The sequence below is a fragment of the Cherax quadricarinatus genome, chromosome 38 (genome assembly GCF_038502225.1).
Source record: "Cherax quadricarinatus isolate ZL_2023a chromosome 38, ASM3850222v1, whole genome shotgun sequence".
Lineage (NCBI taxonomy): Eukaryota > Metazoa > Arthropoda > Malacostraca > Decapoda > Parastacidae > Cherax > Cherax quadricarinatus.
The window spans coordinates 25739450-25755833 of record NC_091329.1 but is presented as its reverse complement, the minus strand read 5'-3'; the positions used below and the strand labels follow the sequence as shown (position 1 = coordinate 25755833).

General features: G+C 38.5%; 1 protein-coding gene across 10 annotated transcripts in view; it reads left to right on the top strand.

Annotated features, from left to right (window-relative positions):
* Positions 1-16384, top strand: part of ATP8A (ATPase phospholipid transporting 8A1) — an 817844-nt gene that overhangs the window by 499386 nt on the left and 302074 nt on the right. For all 10 annotated transcript variants that reach the window (XM_070092196.1, XM_070092203.1, XM_070092201.1 and 7 more), the window contains 2 exons: positions 4075-4272; positions 4776-4923. In XM_070092196.1, the coding sequence (XP_069948297.1) occupies positions 4075-4272; positions 4776-4923 (346 nt within the window). The remainder of the gene's footprint in view (positions 1-4074; positions 4273-4775; positions 4924-16384) is intronic.

Genomic DNA, 16384 nt, shown 5'->3' with positions numbered 1-16384 from the left:
ACTACATTTAATTAAAGCTCCCCAGAGCGATAAAATATATGTACAGTACATTCAGTAATTACCTTAAAATGTTTGTAGTCTTAATGTTGAGTGAGAGGTGAGTTTTATTTGTAGGAAGTCAGGTTTGGGAAGTATGGAATCCAGCCAGGGAAGCCCTCCCCACCCCACCCACACGTAATGTACTACGATATTTAATTAAAGCTCCCCAGAGTGATAAAATATATTTACAGCACATTCATTAATTACCTTAAAATATTTGTAGTCTTAATGTAGGGTGAGAGGTGAGTTTTATTTTTAGGAAGTCAGGTTAGGAAGTATGGGTAGCCAGGAAGGGCAGCCCTCCCCACCCCACCCACACGTAATGTAAACAAACCAGACAAACGCGTCTGGTTTTCGTCACTTTACGTTGTGTATGGGTTGTCTCCACGTTGATACAGTAGAATAAATAAAGAGAAACACTCCCATTCTCAAGTAACATTATTTTTAGAAGAAATGATGCATTGAGTGAAGGCATACTTAGGTACAGCTACTCATATGTATAATTATCAGTTATAATAATAATGTAGGTATGTAGTCCACCTGGGCTACATACCTACACCTACCTACATAGCTACACGATATTTAATGCGGCCCAGAGCCATATTATTACCATCGACATACCATGTTCACTGAGTTTAATTGTTTCTAACAACTACCTTTAGATTCTGTCATAAACAAAGGAAAAAGTAATGAATAATTCAAGCCGAGAAATGTAAACAAAAGTGTTATGTATTAAGGGGAGTAACGTAATGTTTCCCCTCCACCTGGCTACTACACCTCCATAGTATATAAACCTAAAATGTTTATATGCTATGTAACATGTTTCTTATATAATTTTGAAGAAAATATCATAGATGGATTAATGAAAATGTCTATATTAACGTAAAATAAGACATTTAATGTGCCTAAGGGTATTTATTATTAGTATTATGTAATGTTTTCCCTCCACTCAGCAACCACACCTCCAAAGCATATAAACAGTATGTTTATATGCTATATAACATGTTTCTTATATAATTTTCAAGAAAATATCATAGATGAATTAATGAAAATGTTTATATTTACGTAAAACTAGACATTTACTGTGCCCAAGAGTGATTATTATTACATAATAGAGATGTGCTCATGGAGAATATAAACAAACTGGGTGGCACGTGCCGTATTTGAAAGACCACTTGCCGTATAGAAAGTTTTGATCATAATTTGAGATCACCGTATTAGCGGAACACAATAAGGCAAAACGCCGAAAAGCGGGGCCCTACAGTATTAGTAAAATGGCCACATTGAAGAGCACAGGTGAAGTAAGTACATTAAGGCTAGACTCTCTGGCCAAACTTCTTTGGATAACTAAGTACCTTAATGTTAATTCCTTATTGTCATATTACAGTCCGAGAATGCTAATATTGATCCTGAACTGATCTCTGTAATAATCTCTTCACTACATACCAAGACAGCAAATATTATACAGCTAGCCTAGCTTTAACTATCTTCAGTAACACCAACAGCATCTCATTATTTAACTACAATGCCAGATCTTGAAGTACAGTAGGCACTTTGTGTTCCTAGTGTCACTAAATGCAAACTTAACTTTGAATATTTTAAAAGGAATCTGGGTAAAACCTGATATTATAAGCAACTATAACTTATCTGGGTACACAACCATTCATTGCTGTAGGACTGATTAAAAGGGAAGTTGAAATTGAAATGTGTTGTGTATTATTTCAACCTGCACCAGAAACAAACTTAGGAATACACATTTGCACAATTTACATCCAAAAACTTAGTCCCCCAGTCACAATGGGAGCTGTTTACAGATTATCACATAACATACAAATCTTTGGTGATAATCTGAAAGACTTTTTTTTTTTTTTTTTTTTTTTTTTTTAAATGTCAGCTGTTTCCCACCGAGGCAGAGTGACCCAAAAAGAAAGACAAACCCAAAAAGAATAAAAAAAAGTTGCATCAGCATTCAACACTTTCACCATCACTCATACATAATCATTATCTTTGCAGAGGCGCTCAGATACGACAGTTTAGATGTCCCTCCAAATTGCCAATATCCCAAACCCCCTCCTTTAAAGTGCAGGCATTGTACTTCCCATTTCCATGATTCAAGTCTGGCTAACTGGTTTCCTTGAATCCCTTCACAAAATATTACCTTGCTCATACTCCAACATCTCGATAGGTCCTAAAAACTATTTGTCTCTATTCACTCCTATCTAACACACTGATGCACACTTGCTGGAAGCCCAAGCCCCTTGCCCACAAAACCTCCTTTACCCCCTCCCTCCAACTTTTTCAAGAACGACCCCTACCTTGTCTTTCTTTCCCTACTCTTAATTTCCACACTATGAATTCTCTGCATAATATTTACTTCACACATTGCCCTTAGACAGGACATCTCCACTGCCTCCAGCTGCCTCCTCGCTGCAGCATTTACAACCCATGCTTCATACCCATATAAGAGTGTACATTCTTTTTGCCTCTGTGGTTAATCTCATCCTTCATAAACCCATCCACTGACAAATCAACTTCCAGATATCTGAAAACATTCACTTCTTTCATACTCCCTCCCTCTAATGTGATATCCAATTTTTCTTTATCTAAATCATTTGATGCCCTCATCACCCTACTCTTATCTATGTTCACCTTCAATTTTCTATCTTTAACCCTTAAATTGTCCAAACGTAGATCTACGTTCACGTGCATAGCACTCCAAACATAGATCTACGTTTTTTTTACATAAGAAAGCACGTAAAATAGAAAGTTCATTGTGCTACGCGCATAAACGTAGATCTGCGTTTGGACAGTTTAAGGGTTAATAATAAGCAATAAACTAATTGAATATCCATTAATAATTGATAGAGACTTGAACATCAACCTCATTCAATCACATGGCCCATAAGTAACTGATGTCCTAAACCATATTCTTTTTTTAACCACAGCAACTGTCTCCCACCAAGGCAGAGCAAACCAAAACAGAAGAAAAAACTGAAATTTTTATTTTTTCTTCACCTAATCACATCTGAACACATACAAAAGCTCCTCTAGAAGCTGTCATTATCACCAACAATACAAATGATCATTACCACATCAACAATACAGCTGACTGTTACTATATTGGTGCCTCAATGATGAGGCATAAGTGAATAACTTGACCATAGCAGTCAGGATCACTGACTGGCAAACAGAATTTAGCAATGATCCAGACGTTAACTCGTGTCTACAAATTTCTACTAAAAATTCAATAGTTTTTAATTATGATTATCCTTTTAAAACCAGATGGGTCACACCAGTGAGACAAAATAGTCCATGGCTAACCAACAACATCCTTGGCTCCATTGACAAAAAAAAATAATGATTGGGATTATTACTCAAAGAAAGAGCAAAAAGTTATTCATCCAGGCATAAGGCTATATAAATTAAATTCTGGGCTGAACTAAATTTGCTAAGAGAAGCTCATAAAGATATCTGCTTGGATAGCAACCAATAAACTCACACTTGGTTTTGACAAGACCTTGTACATAGTGGTTGGGAACAAAGCTAAAAATATTCAGTAAATAAAGCACACATTGAAAGATAAAATAAGGTTAAATTCTTAGGTATACACATTGACAACAAACAAAAATTCAGTGCTCACATCCAACACATTTCTAAGAAGCTTTCCAAAATAATGGACATTCTAAGATATTTTACAGTGTACCTCAAACATGATTACTCTGTGTTACTCTAATATATTCTTATTTCACTTAAAGAATAAGTGCTTGGGGATCTAAACTGGAAATCACCTGAACCACATCCTAACCTAACAAAGATCTGGCTTCCCTCCTCATTTATTATACAGTCGTGATCAATTATTTTGTGAAGTTGCATTGTTAATCTGAAGCATATATTTTTGATGCAGCATATGTAGGTTACTTGGGTAGCTTTTACAATGCATGCACTGTACACTAAAATTTCTTTATTGATGTTTCTACAGATTTATTGAATTAATCATCTTTTCTTCTTTAATGAGAAATGAATGTTTTCCCCTAGTGAACCCCAGGCGCTATGCTATGTTGAAACTGCCAACCTAGATGGCGAAACCAACCTGAAAATTCGTCAAGGCCTACCCCAGACAGCGCACCTCTTGGAGGCTCGAGATCTTATGAATTTATCAGGCAAAGTTGAATGTGAAGCACCTAATAGATTTCTTCACCAGTTTACTGGCAACCTGAAGGAGCTAAGTCGGCCGTAAGTCTTGCTGACTTTTTATTTTTTATTTCAGCATGTAAAGGCAAAAGTAATAATAATTTGCAAATAGATATTACTATTTATTAAGTGTTACAGGTAATTTACTGAAAACTGGAGAATTAAAAACATAGAACAGAAGAATCGAGGAACACTGCAGCAGGCCTGTTGGCCCATTGAAATGTCAAACTGTTTAGTAGCAGATAAGCAAAGGCATGAAGGAGGAATGTTTATGTTGTCTAAAGAGAAAAAGTTAAAATTTTACTTTTCTTTTTTTACTTAAAAATGTATGGTATAGTGTATAGAAAGATTTATATTTCTTATTTTTTATACATAGAGTACGAGTGCAATATGAAGGTTAGTGAAGCATTATTTTATGAAGAGTTAGGCAAGCTTTCATAGCTAGAAATTGTCATTAAGTTATTTTCTCAAGGCTATATGTTCTGTATACAAGAAATGAACATCATACAAGTGTCGAGGTAGTCACTGTGATATTCCCTGAACAGAGCCATTCCTTTGAGCCCAGACCAAGTGCTGCTGCGTGGAGCTAAATTACAAAATACCAACTGGGTGTTTGGCCTGGTGGTGTATACAGGACATGAGACCAAACTGATGAAAAACTCTGCAACTTCAGCACCTCTTAAACGTTCAACGGTAAGTAAAATGATTGTGTTCATGATCTTAGACACCTGGTTAACCAATATTAATGTCAGATTATATGAAGTAATACTGTTGCCAAGATAGTGGCTTGTAGTTCAGTGGTAGCAACTTTGGCTCTCACCCGAAGAACTTGGACCTGATCCCAAATGGGTGCAGTTGTATTGGTCAGTCTCCTTACACTTGTTGTCCCTTTACCCTTAGTATGTATAAACCTGGATGATAGCCGACTCATATGGGCTTCTTCTTGCTGGATGTGCTTTAGAATGGGCTAAAATAGGATAGAAGCTTTTAGTCAGTGAATTCAACTGTCTTAATGCGCCACTGTTTCTGACGTATTTATACGCGTAAATTCTAGCGGCTTCAAATCAAGTGGGAGAAAGCTGGTAGGCCTACATGAGAGAGAATGGGTCTGAGTGGTGGGTGTGCACCCCGTGAAAAAAATCTGGGACTCAGTAATGCATTGTGGGAATGCCATCTTGGTAGTCCATTTTCACCATGCCTTGCAGTAAGAAGTACCTCACTCCTCGGCAGATTGGAGGTCTTTTGTTCCCAGGTGATAACTCTAACAGTGATGGAAGTGTCAGTGAAAGAGAATTCCATGGTTCACCTGTACCAGGACAAAAGAGGAAACTATTTGCCTGTGTACAAGACTCAGATGTGAGCAGTGAAAGTGATAGTGATAGTAATTTCAAAGCTAGTGAAAGCAGTTCTAGTTGCGACAGTGAGGGTGAATATTTCCCAGTGAAGTGGCAGTATATACGACGTAGCCTGTGGTCTGGTAGTGTGTCATATGCTGTTCCAAGGGAAAGGATGTTACAAAAAACGCGATTCTAAAAGCTTAGAGATCTCCAGTGAATACTAGAAAGGACTGCCCTTCTAGCATCCAGCCTGTTACTGGGTTTTCGTAACAAGTAGTCAGTATCCTTGTCCAATTATCCATTAAAATTCAGTATTATTCAATAGTGCTTCAGGATTACAACTGGTAGGCTACTAACTAGAGAAATTAAAATTTAATAAATTTATTAAGTCTAAAGGTATATTATCAAATTAAATTAATCACAGCAATCAAAATAAAATCAATCTCTCGAGTTCAATATTATTGTGCTGAAAGCACATATCACATTTATAATTCTTAAGTACCGTCTGGTACATTAACATTTAATAAGATATTACAAATATGTACAAGTAAGTTTGTGTATGCGTGTAAGTGCTCTAAGTAGTTCGCTATGTCTCACGACTCGACTAGACTTAAACAAGTGACTGACAAAGTCCTCTCATAAACTAACTTCTTGACTGACTGGCAACCAGAACAGTCTGCTTGAACAATGAAAAGAATGCTAAGCCCAATAGCCATATAACAAGCGACTGCGACACAATCAGGATCAAGGAGATAATATAACGACACTAAGTAGGGACCATCAGCAGATCCTCCACAAAAGTTACAAAACTCCCATACTACTGAATCTAAGTTCAGCATAGGAAAAACCCTGACTGTGACAATACACAGAAACCAGTACAAATTAGGTCATAAGCTACAGCTCGGGACCTGAGATGCTCAGAGTGTCTATATGACACACAACCTCAGTACAACGTCGAAAATCACTAAGTCTATACAATGTTCTGTGAACAGAGTTCTACAGAACTAACAAGAATAATGAGACAGACAATCTGTCCGACCACCAAGCGAGTCTAGAGCAGACTGAATACTTCACGAGAGGTGAGGACACCCCCCCCCTCGATCACGTGATAGCCCCGTGGACAGCACAGCTCAGAAGCCGGCAGTATAACGAGTGACAAGCGATAATTACAGTAGTTTGACAATCAAGACTTGAACTGAGCACATATTATGTACATCCTAACAACATAAGTCAAATAAGAATATAAAGCAATATATTTACGATTTAGCTATTATCGCAAATATAAGCAATATAAAATTATATGAAAAGATAATATACATTATATATATACATAATAATCATTGTAACCCATTCAGGGGTTGCAACACCCACCCCCAACACGACAGACGGTCGCACTAGGAGTTGCATTAATGTCTTTCACATTACAGTGGACCCCCGGTTAACGATATTTTTTCACTCCATAAGTATGTTCAGGTGCCAGTACTGACCGAATTTATTCCCATAAGGAATATTGTGAAGTAGATTAGTCCATTTCAGACCCCCAAACATACACGTACAAACACATTTACATAAATACACTTACATAATTGGTCGCATTCGGAGGTAATCGTTATGCGGGGGTCCACTGTATTTCTGATTACTCATCTCAATACAATTTAATATGGAAAGCATATAAATCTATAGGGGAAGGAAAGAGGGGTAGGGGTCGTCCTCGAAAGGGTTGGAAAGAGGGGGTAAAGGAGGTTTTGTGGGCGAGGGGCTTGGACTTCCAGCAAGCGTGCATGAGCGTGTTAGATAGGAGTGAATGGAGACGAATGATACTTGGGACCTGACGATCTGTTGGAGTGTGAGCAGGGTAATATTTAGTGAAGGGATTCAGGGAAACCGGTTATTTTCATATAGTCGGACTTGAGTCCTGGAAATGGGAAGTACAATGCCTGCACTTTAAAGGAGGGGTTTGGGATATTGGCAGTTTGGAGGGATATGTTGTGTATCTTTATATGTATATGCTTCTAAACTGTTGTATTCTGAGCACCTCTGCAAAAGCAGTGATAATGTGTGCATGTGGTGAAAGTGTTGAATGATGATGAAAGTGTTTTCTTTTTGGGGATTTTCTTTCTTTTTTTTGGGTCACCCTGCCTCGGTGGGAGACGGCCGACTTGTTGAAAAAAAAAAAAAAAAAATTAATCAAAGTCTCTCTTGTGCCAAGCACTTCTATCATTTCACAGCGTCCGTCACTAGGATATGCCCCTAGTACTAGGGCAGTACACAGTATCGTATCTCTGCATACTCGTGGTTATATACATCAGTGTAGAGACAGGACAGCACAGATGAGTAGGGCACGATGAGGCTCGATCATAGTAGAGGAGACTGCATTCCACTCTTTAGTGGTTGTGGAATGCGAGGCAGTATGAACATCTGAGTATGAAACAGCTGAAGGTGTGTAGTGAAGGGGGGGGGGTCTGCGGCAGGACAGTGTTGCATCACGCAGTACATCACCCGCACCACACTACCCACTCAACACTCAGCTTGTCTCCTCCTCACACAACAATACTGTGAATACATAAATATAATAATTAGACATGACATGAGTATATATAGTTAATATGGGCTGGAGGGATTAAGTTACTTTACTGAATTTGACATAGCAAGTAACAAAAGGTATTTGGGCATTAAAATTACGTTAATTTAATGTAACTGATAATTATTAAGGACGAGACAGAGCGTCAGCAATTACATTACAATGACCACTTATGTGTTTTATACTAATAGAATAAGGTTGGATTCTGAGGGCCCACCTCATGATCCTAGCATTTTTACTTTTCATGGTGTTAATATAAGTGAGTGGATTGTGGTCTGAAAAAACGTTAATTTTAAATGGGGAAGTGCCCAAATACACGTCAAAATGTTCCAAGAACACCACAAGTGCTAGAGCCTTTTTCTCAATAGTGGCATAATTTTTCTGGTGTCGTTTAAGCTTAGATGAATAGTAACATATAGGATGGAGAATATCAGTGGATGTTGACTGTTGGAGCAGCACAGCACCCACTGCATAACCACTCTCATCTATATGTAAAAAGATGGAAAGATTGAAATTAGGACTCAACACTGGAGCAGAGGAAAGCAGATGCTTCAACCTTTTGAACGAGTCTGAACAATCTCTAGTCCAGATGAACTGAACTTTGGTACTAATGAACATAGTGAGAGGTGTAGGAGGAGGTGTGTGTGCTGGCTTGCCTGTCACTTGACACACGTGGCAACGTCGCACATGATCAGCTACTGTTTCCTTCATCTTTGGCCAAGTAAAATGTTTTGCCAGTTTACCGAGTGTCTTCTTGACACCCAAATGTCCTCCTATGGGACTATTGTGAGCAAAATCAATGGCTTGTTCACGAAATGTAACTGGTAACACAACGAGATGCTTGACTGTGGTGGAAACACTATCAGCTGACAACTTACATGTATTTTTCTCCATCAGTACACCATTACTATAATAGTAAAAATTATCGAGATCCTTTGCTTCACTCTCAGTAACTGCTATATCTCTCAGTCTTTCCAGTGACTGATCAACAAACTGATCCTTGATTAAATCATCATGAGTAAGAAATTTAACGTCAGTTGTATCCTGACTAGGTTGATGACCGGGGGGAGTCAGTGTTAATGATCCTGGGCGCAGAGCTTCACTAAACAACATATTCAACCCCAAATCATCGTCATCAACTAACTCAACAGGAGACAAGTATGGTTGTTGAATCTTTGACATAGCTCTAGTAATTGCGCTGAGAGGAAATAAAATAGGTTTCTCTCTACAAGCTTCAATGGCATAATTATCATCAGTGTTATTATCAATCACAAGTGGTTCTTTACATATACCAGCATGAAGGATATCGTTCCCTATCAACAAGTCCACTGACCTGATGGGAAATACACCACTGGATATACCCACTGAAATATAACCAGTATAATAGCTTGTTTCAATATAAACTTTGTGCAGAGGCACTTTTATAACAGCCCCTCCATAGGCTTCTAACAATACATCTATCTTGCAATAGGTATCGTCAGTTATGGGCAGTACATCTTCTCTTAATAACGTGAGATAACTGCCAGTGTCTCTGAAAGAAATTATCTCAGTTAGATGTGATTCGTCAAATCCTACTTTATCTCTCGAAAAGTAAGGACTCATCGCTGAACGAATCTTTTCGTCAGATACACTTTCTGACGCTAGTCATCTATCCTGAGTAACATTATCTAAAACAGTAGGATCAGGGGTATTACTAGGATTTTGGTGCCTTTGTTGCTCGGAAGAGGATACGACTTGAGTGGGGGCGCCAGCCGCACGACTGTTTCGCGTATCTCTTTCTAACTTATAGCAATACTCTCTAGCATGTCCTTTTCTGTTACAATAGTTACATTTAACTTTCTTCTTCTCGATATCAGATTTCTGTCCAACCACAGAGACAGATTCAGGATTGTGAGTTTTCCTGGTAAACGTACGAGAAGTTACAGTAGCAGGTACATCAGGCCGGCAATGAGCAGCTGATTTAGGTTGCCAACTTCTAGGACAATCTTTAGTTACCTTGTTTCTCTGTGTTTTAGTACGTACAAGTTTGTGAGAAATCTCGTAATTGTCTGCTAATGCTGCAGTTTCCAGAATATCCGAGGTAGTATGATCGATCAGATATTCTTGTATGTCAGCAGACATACAGTTGTTAAACTCTTCATGTAGTAACAACTGAACAAGACTGTCGTAGTTGTTAAACTTGGCAGACCTACACCACCTCTGAAATGCAACTTTTTTCTCACGAGCAAACTCTACACAAGTTTGATCTTGTCGTCGTTGTAACGTACGAAATGCTCTTTGATAACTTACAGGTAACAAGTTATACGTCTCTAGAATTGTTTGTTTGACAGCGTCATAACTAATGTACTTGGTAAATGGCAAAGCTGCAGTACAGGTTTGAGCTCTTCCCGTCAAAGCAGTATGCAACAATGTTGCCCAGTGCTTACGTGGCCAGTTCATAGCAGGTGCCTGGTTCTCAAACACATCAAAATATGTGTCTAAGTCACTTTCAAAAAACTTAGGAACCATGGATGCAGCTTTCTGCACATTAAATGTGTCCTGTGATCTATCAGTCTGTTGTCTTAACAGACGAACATTTTCTCTTTGGAAATCTTATTCGTTCAATTTCCTCTGTGCCTCTATTTGTGCAGTCTGCAACATAAGGAGGCGTTCAAACCTCTCAAACTGTTCCTGAGAGATAGGACCAGTGGGTAATGGAGGAGTAGGGAAATTAACATGTCTTTCTGGACTGTCCTTTGGTCGGACACCTCGTCCAGCCGTCTCTAGAGTGTCTAGATCTGGTCTAGGATAAGTAGATACAGGTGTAGCATACACAGTACTAGCGTGAGGCTTAGTCATACCAGCTATACTCTGTACTAATGTGTCAGTGAGGGAAGGCGTGAGCGAGAACTGAGCTACACTAGGCTCGGACACTAGGCTCACTTCTGCCTTAGTTGCTCTTTCTTCAACTTCAAATAGAGCCATACTTCCTAATTGTGACACTAGGCTTTCAGAATCTGAATCATAATCAGACATCTCTGTATGAGCAGGAAACAATATATCTTTAATTAATGCTCTGACAGTTTCAGCTGTGTAATTCCTGTTATACATCACACCGAGATATTTGGCTACTCGCCAACATGTCTGAAGTTTTAATATACTTAACTCAGACAAAGTCAGAGTATCAATTAACTGTTTCACTTTGGCATACATCACAAAAATAATTGTACTAAGAGAGAGTGATTATGGGAAACTATAATCCTGATAGGAATTTTAGTGTTAGTTGTCTTAGAGTTAGAACTCATAAACAGTATTTCCATCTCCTTGGATCAAGAGACTCAGTCAAGTACATACATCCACCTAGTATGTTGTACAAGACTAAACTCAAAGTCTTCAGATTAGGAAAATACTCAGTGTTTGATGATAGAGTTACTAGTATGTCAAACTGGACAATTTCTCCAACACCTTGGATCAAGAGCCTCCCGGACAGGCCCCCATTTGTTACAAAAAACGCGATTCTAAAAGCTTAGAGATCTCCAGTGAATACTAGAAAGGACTGCCCTTCTAGCATCCAGCCTGTTACTGGGTTTTCGTAACAAGTAGTCAGTATCCTTGTCCAATTATCCATTAAAATTCAGTATTATTCAATAGTGCTTCAGGATTACAACTGGTAGGCTACTAACTAGAGAAATTAAAATTTAATAAATTTATTAAGTCTAAAGGTATATTATCAAATTAAATTAATCACAGCAATCAAAACAAAATCAGTCTCTCGAGTTCAATATTATTGTGCTGAAAGCACATATCACATTTATAATTCTTAAGTACCGTCTGGTACATTAACATTTAATAAGATATTACAAATATGTACAAGTAAGCTTGTGTATGCGTGTAAGTGCTCTAAGTAGTTCGCTATGTCTCACGACTCGACTAGACTTAAACAGGTGACTGACAAAGTCCTCTCATAAACTAACTTCTTGACCGACTGGCAACCAGAACAGTCTGCTTGAACAATGAAAAGAATGCTAAGCCCAATAGCCATATAACAAGCGACTGCGACACAATCAGGATCAAGGAGATAATATAACGACACTAAGTAAGGACCATCAGCAGATCCTCCACAAAAGTTACAAAACTCCCATACTACTGAATCTAAGTTCAGCATAGGAAAAACCCTGACTGTGAGAATACACAGAAACCAGTACAAATTAGGTCATAAGCTACAGCTCGGGACCTGAGATGCTCAGAGTGTCTGTGACACACAACCTCAGTACAACGTCGAAAATCACTAAGTCTATACAATGTTCTGTGAACAGAGTTCTACAGAACTAACAAGAATAATGAGACAGACAATCTGTCCGACCACCAAGCGAGTCTAGAGCAGACTGAATACTTCACGAGAGGTGAGGACACCCCCCCCCCTCGATCACGTGATAGCCCCGTGGACAGCACAGCTCAGAAGCCGGCAGTATAACGAGCGACAAGCGATAATTACAGTAGTTTGACAATCAAGACTTGAACTGAGCACATATTATGTACATCCTAACAACATAAGTCAAATAAGAATATAAAGCAATATATTTACGATTTAGCTATTATCGCAAATATAAGCAATATAAAATTATATGAAAAGATAATATACATTATATACTATATACATAATAATCATTGTAACCCATTCAGGGGTTGCAACAAAGGAGTAAATCTCGGAGCACATCCCGTGGCCCTACACCACAACCTGATAGTGAAGATGATGATATTATTACGATTGGTATGAATGATGTGAGTGAGGCAGCAGGGGGTGGTGGTGATAGTGATGGTGGCATGAGTCATGTGGCACCAGCAGCGGGCCACACTACTACTGACGCTGCTGAATCTGCACAACTGCAACCAGCCTCACCCAACCCCACACTCCCACAACCTGCACAACCACAACCGCGTTTCAATATCCAGAACCCACCAGCAGGCCGCATCTGGGATTGGCAGGAAGGTGACAAGTTTGTTCCCAGTCCCCATGACTTTGATGAAACACAAAGTGGAATACGGCCATCGTGTACACTTGGGAACAATGTTATTGAACTGGAATGCTTTGAGTTATTCTTCAATGAACCCCGATGGACATTATTGTCAGGGAAACCAACACATACTATGAGTACACCATGGCAAATACAATTCTCTCACCAAGATCACAGCTACACCAGTGGAAGGACACAACTGTGGCAGAGATGTACCTGTTTTTTGCCACAATAATGCTTATGCCACATGTGTATAAGCACACTGTCACCACATATGGGTCAACAGAATGCCTGATTTCAACCCCATGTTTTAGTGACATTATAGGTGTGAATCATTTTTTGATACTGTTACGTATGTTACGCTTTTCAGACAAAACCAGGCCTAACAGAAGCGACAGGTTATATAAGATCAGAAATGTGTTTATGTACCTGAAACAAAGTGCTGCATGTATTTTTATCCCTTCAGGAAGCTTGTTATTGACAAGTTTTTTATTTTATTCAAAGGAAGACTCTCATTCAAGCAATACATACCAAGCAAGAGGAAATGCTTTGGTATAAAGTTATTTGTACTCTGTGATTGCAAAAGTGGTCTCGTTTTGGATATCATTGTGTACATTGGCAGTAATACATTGAGAGATACCAGGAAGTTATTGGGTATCTATGGTGATGTGGTTCGAACAATGATGGAACCATATCTTGATAACTGGTACACAAGCCCCATACTCAGTGATTTCTTGCGAGTGAACCTAACAGACGTGTGTGGCACAGTGCATGGTAATTGTAAACATATGCCAAGGTTCAACGCTGGCACTCGCAGAGGTGAGGTGCAGGCCTTTGCTGCCAATGATATCATGGCATTTCGGTGGCATGACAAACGTGATGCCACATTGTTGACATCAGTTCACTGAAATGAAATGGCACACACTGGCAGGCACAATAGAGAGACCAGTGAACCCATTCTAAAACCTGCAGCTGTCATGGACTACAACCTCAATATGCACTTAGTGGACAAATGTGACATGCAGATTGGGTTTGCAGACTGTGTACGCAAGAGTTATAAGTGGTATATAAAACTTTTTTTCCGTCTTCTTGATATTTCCATGCTAAATGCTTATAACATATACAAGTTGAGGACCAACAACAAACCAAAATGTGGTGAATTTTGTTTGTCAGTCATCAGACAAATAATCGCCAAGTACCAAGGAGCAACACCTGCAATAGACCAGCGCCCACTAAATTACCAACACACACCATCTCGTTCGAGGCCTGGTGATCACTACCCCATACAACTGCCTCCTACTGCTTTCAAGAAAAGTGCTCAGAAGAGGTGTTTTTTATGTGGACATACCATAAAATGCCCACAAACACACAAAGACACTCGTTTTATGTGTGAGGAGTGTCAAGTGCCACTCTGCATATACCCATGTTTCAAAGAGTTCCACAAGCTGCAGCAGTTCTAGGAAAGTGTTCAGTGACTGTACATCTATATATATATATTATGGAACAATAGTAATAAACAATGTTTTGTATTGTTTGTGTAAACAAGTTTAATACACAATCTAATAGTGATAATGTTTGTTTAGTTATTGTGTTGTAAACAATGAGTGTGTATTTGAACAATGCGCCTTACATTGGTCTCACAGGCCACATAAGTTACTTAGAAAAGAAAAATATTGGAAAATACAAGAAACCTTTGAATTGGAGCAAATAAATGAATACCATGTGGGCGGCATTCGCTGCTGTTGCCATACGCCGCTCATTCTCTGCCAACTTTGTGCCTCTGTATCTCGGTAAGTACTGATGGCAAAATTTTTTTTTTAGGCTTAAAACACTCGGTAAAATGAACCTAACATTTTGGTAAGAATTTTTTTTGTTTTTTCGAATATTTTGCGACATAGAATGACAGTTTCAGAAAGGGGCCTGCGACAATCAAAGGGTTAAAAATTAAATTGTAAGGAGTGTCTTCTCTGTAACCTGAGTAAGCTTTTTGTATTAAGACTTTTACTGGAGCCTCAGCTTCACAAGGACATGTTCCAGTGCCAGGTTTATTCCTGCTGTATACATGTGATGTGTGTGTGTCTGGATGGTGGCATGTGAATATTTGTAAATGTACTGTCGATATTGTTATACCTTTTATGAATTTTAATAAAAAACAACTATTGTTCAAAGATATTATTGATTTGTGGACTGTAGGTAGTAGGTTTGTAGACACCATCCAGCCAGGTGGAAACTACCATCTTTTCATGTATTTATTGTCATGCACTGTGGCAGACCTGGTGGTCTGTTTTTTTCTGTGTCATGAACACACAAAACGACAAGAAAATCTTACAAGCTTCTACTTGCATTCACTATATTCTTTTCTTCACTTTACTGTATTTTTCAAGATTCCTTACCTCTGTAGTGTTTCCTTTCCAGTTTAAGAGAGCTGGTCTGAGACAGTTGTCCATGATTCCCAGGAGCATTAGCAGATATACAGATAAATTAGCCTGTATGGCAAATAAATTGGCAGGTTCATTGGTTTACTGATTTTTTTTTTTTTTTTTTTTTTTTTTTTTTTTTATACCTGAGACTCATGTATAACCCTGCCTGTGATTCTTTCCTTATGTCCATATGCTCACTCTTGACTCTTCTACATCTCTCCCTCTGCCATCACACCCTCATTTACAAAGGATAATAAACATAATTAATGTGAGAAATACAGTGCTGCACTCTAAAGGAGGGGTTTGGCATTTGTTCAAAATATGCATGAAAGGTAGGAGGGTACTTAAGGATTGTCAGAGAGTATGCATGGTTCCTTAGTATAAGGAAAAAAAGGAGATAAAAGTAGGTACATACAAGAATTATAGGGGAATAATGTTGAATGTAGTAATTATTGAAAGAATTAAGGGTAAGACAGAAAGTAGGATTGGTGAGGAGCAGAGAGGATTCAGGAAGGGTAGGGGATGTATATATTAAGTATTTACTTTGAAGCATGTAAGTGAACAATGAATTCTAAGATATTTTATAGTGAAAGTAGGACTTAGACAAAGGAATGCATGATGTCACTATGATTTGTTAACAATTTTATAGATGTGGATGTTGAAATGAATTCTAAAGTGTTGGAAAGAAGTTTGGAATTAAGAGATGTTGGATCCAATTCAAAGTGGCAGTTATCACAGTTACTCTTTACCATAGACAGTTCTTTTGGGGATTCTGAAGATAATTTGCAAAGGATGGTGGATGAATTTGGGAGGGTATGTGAA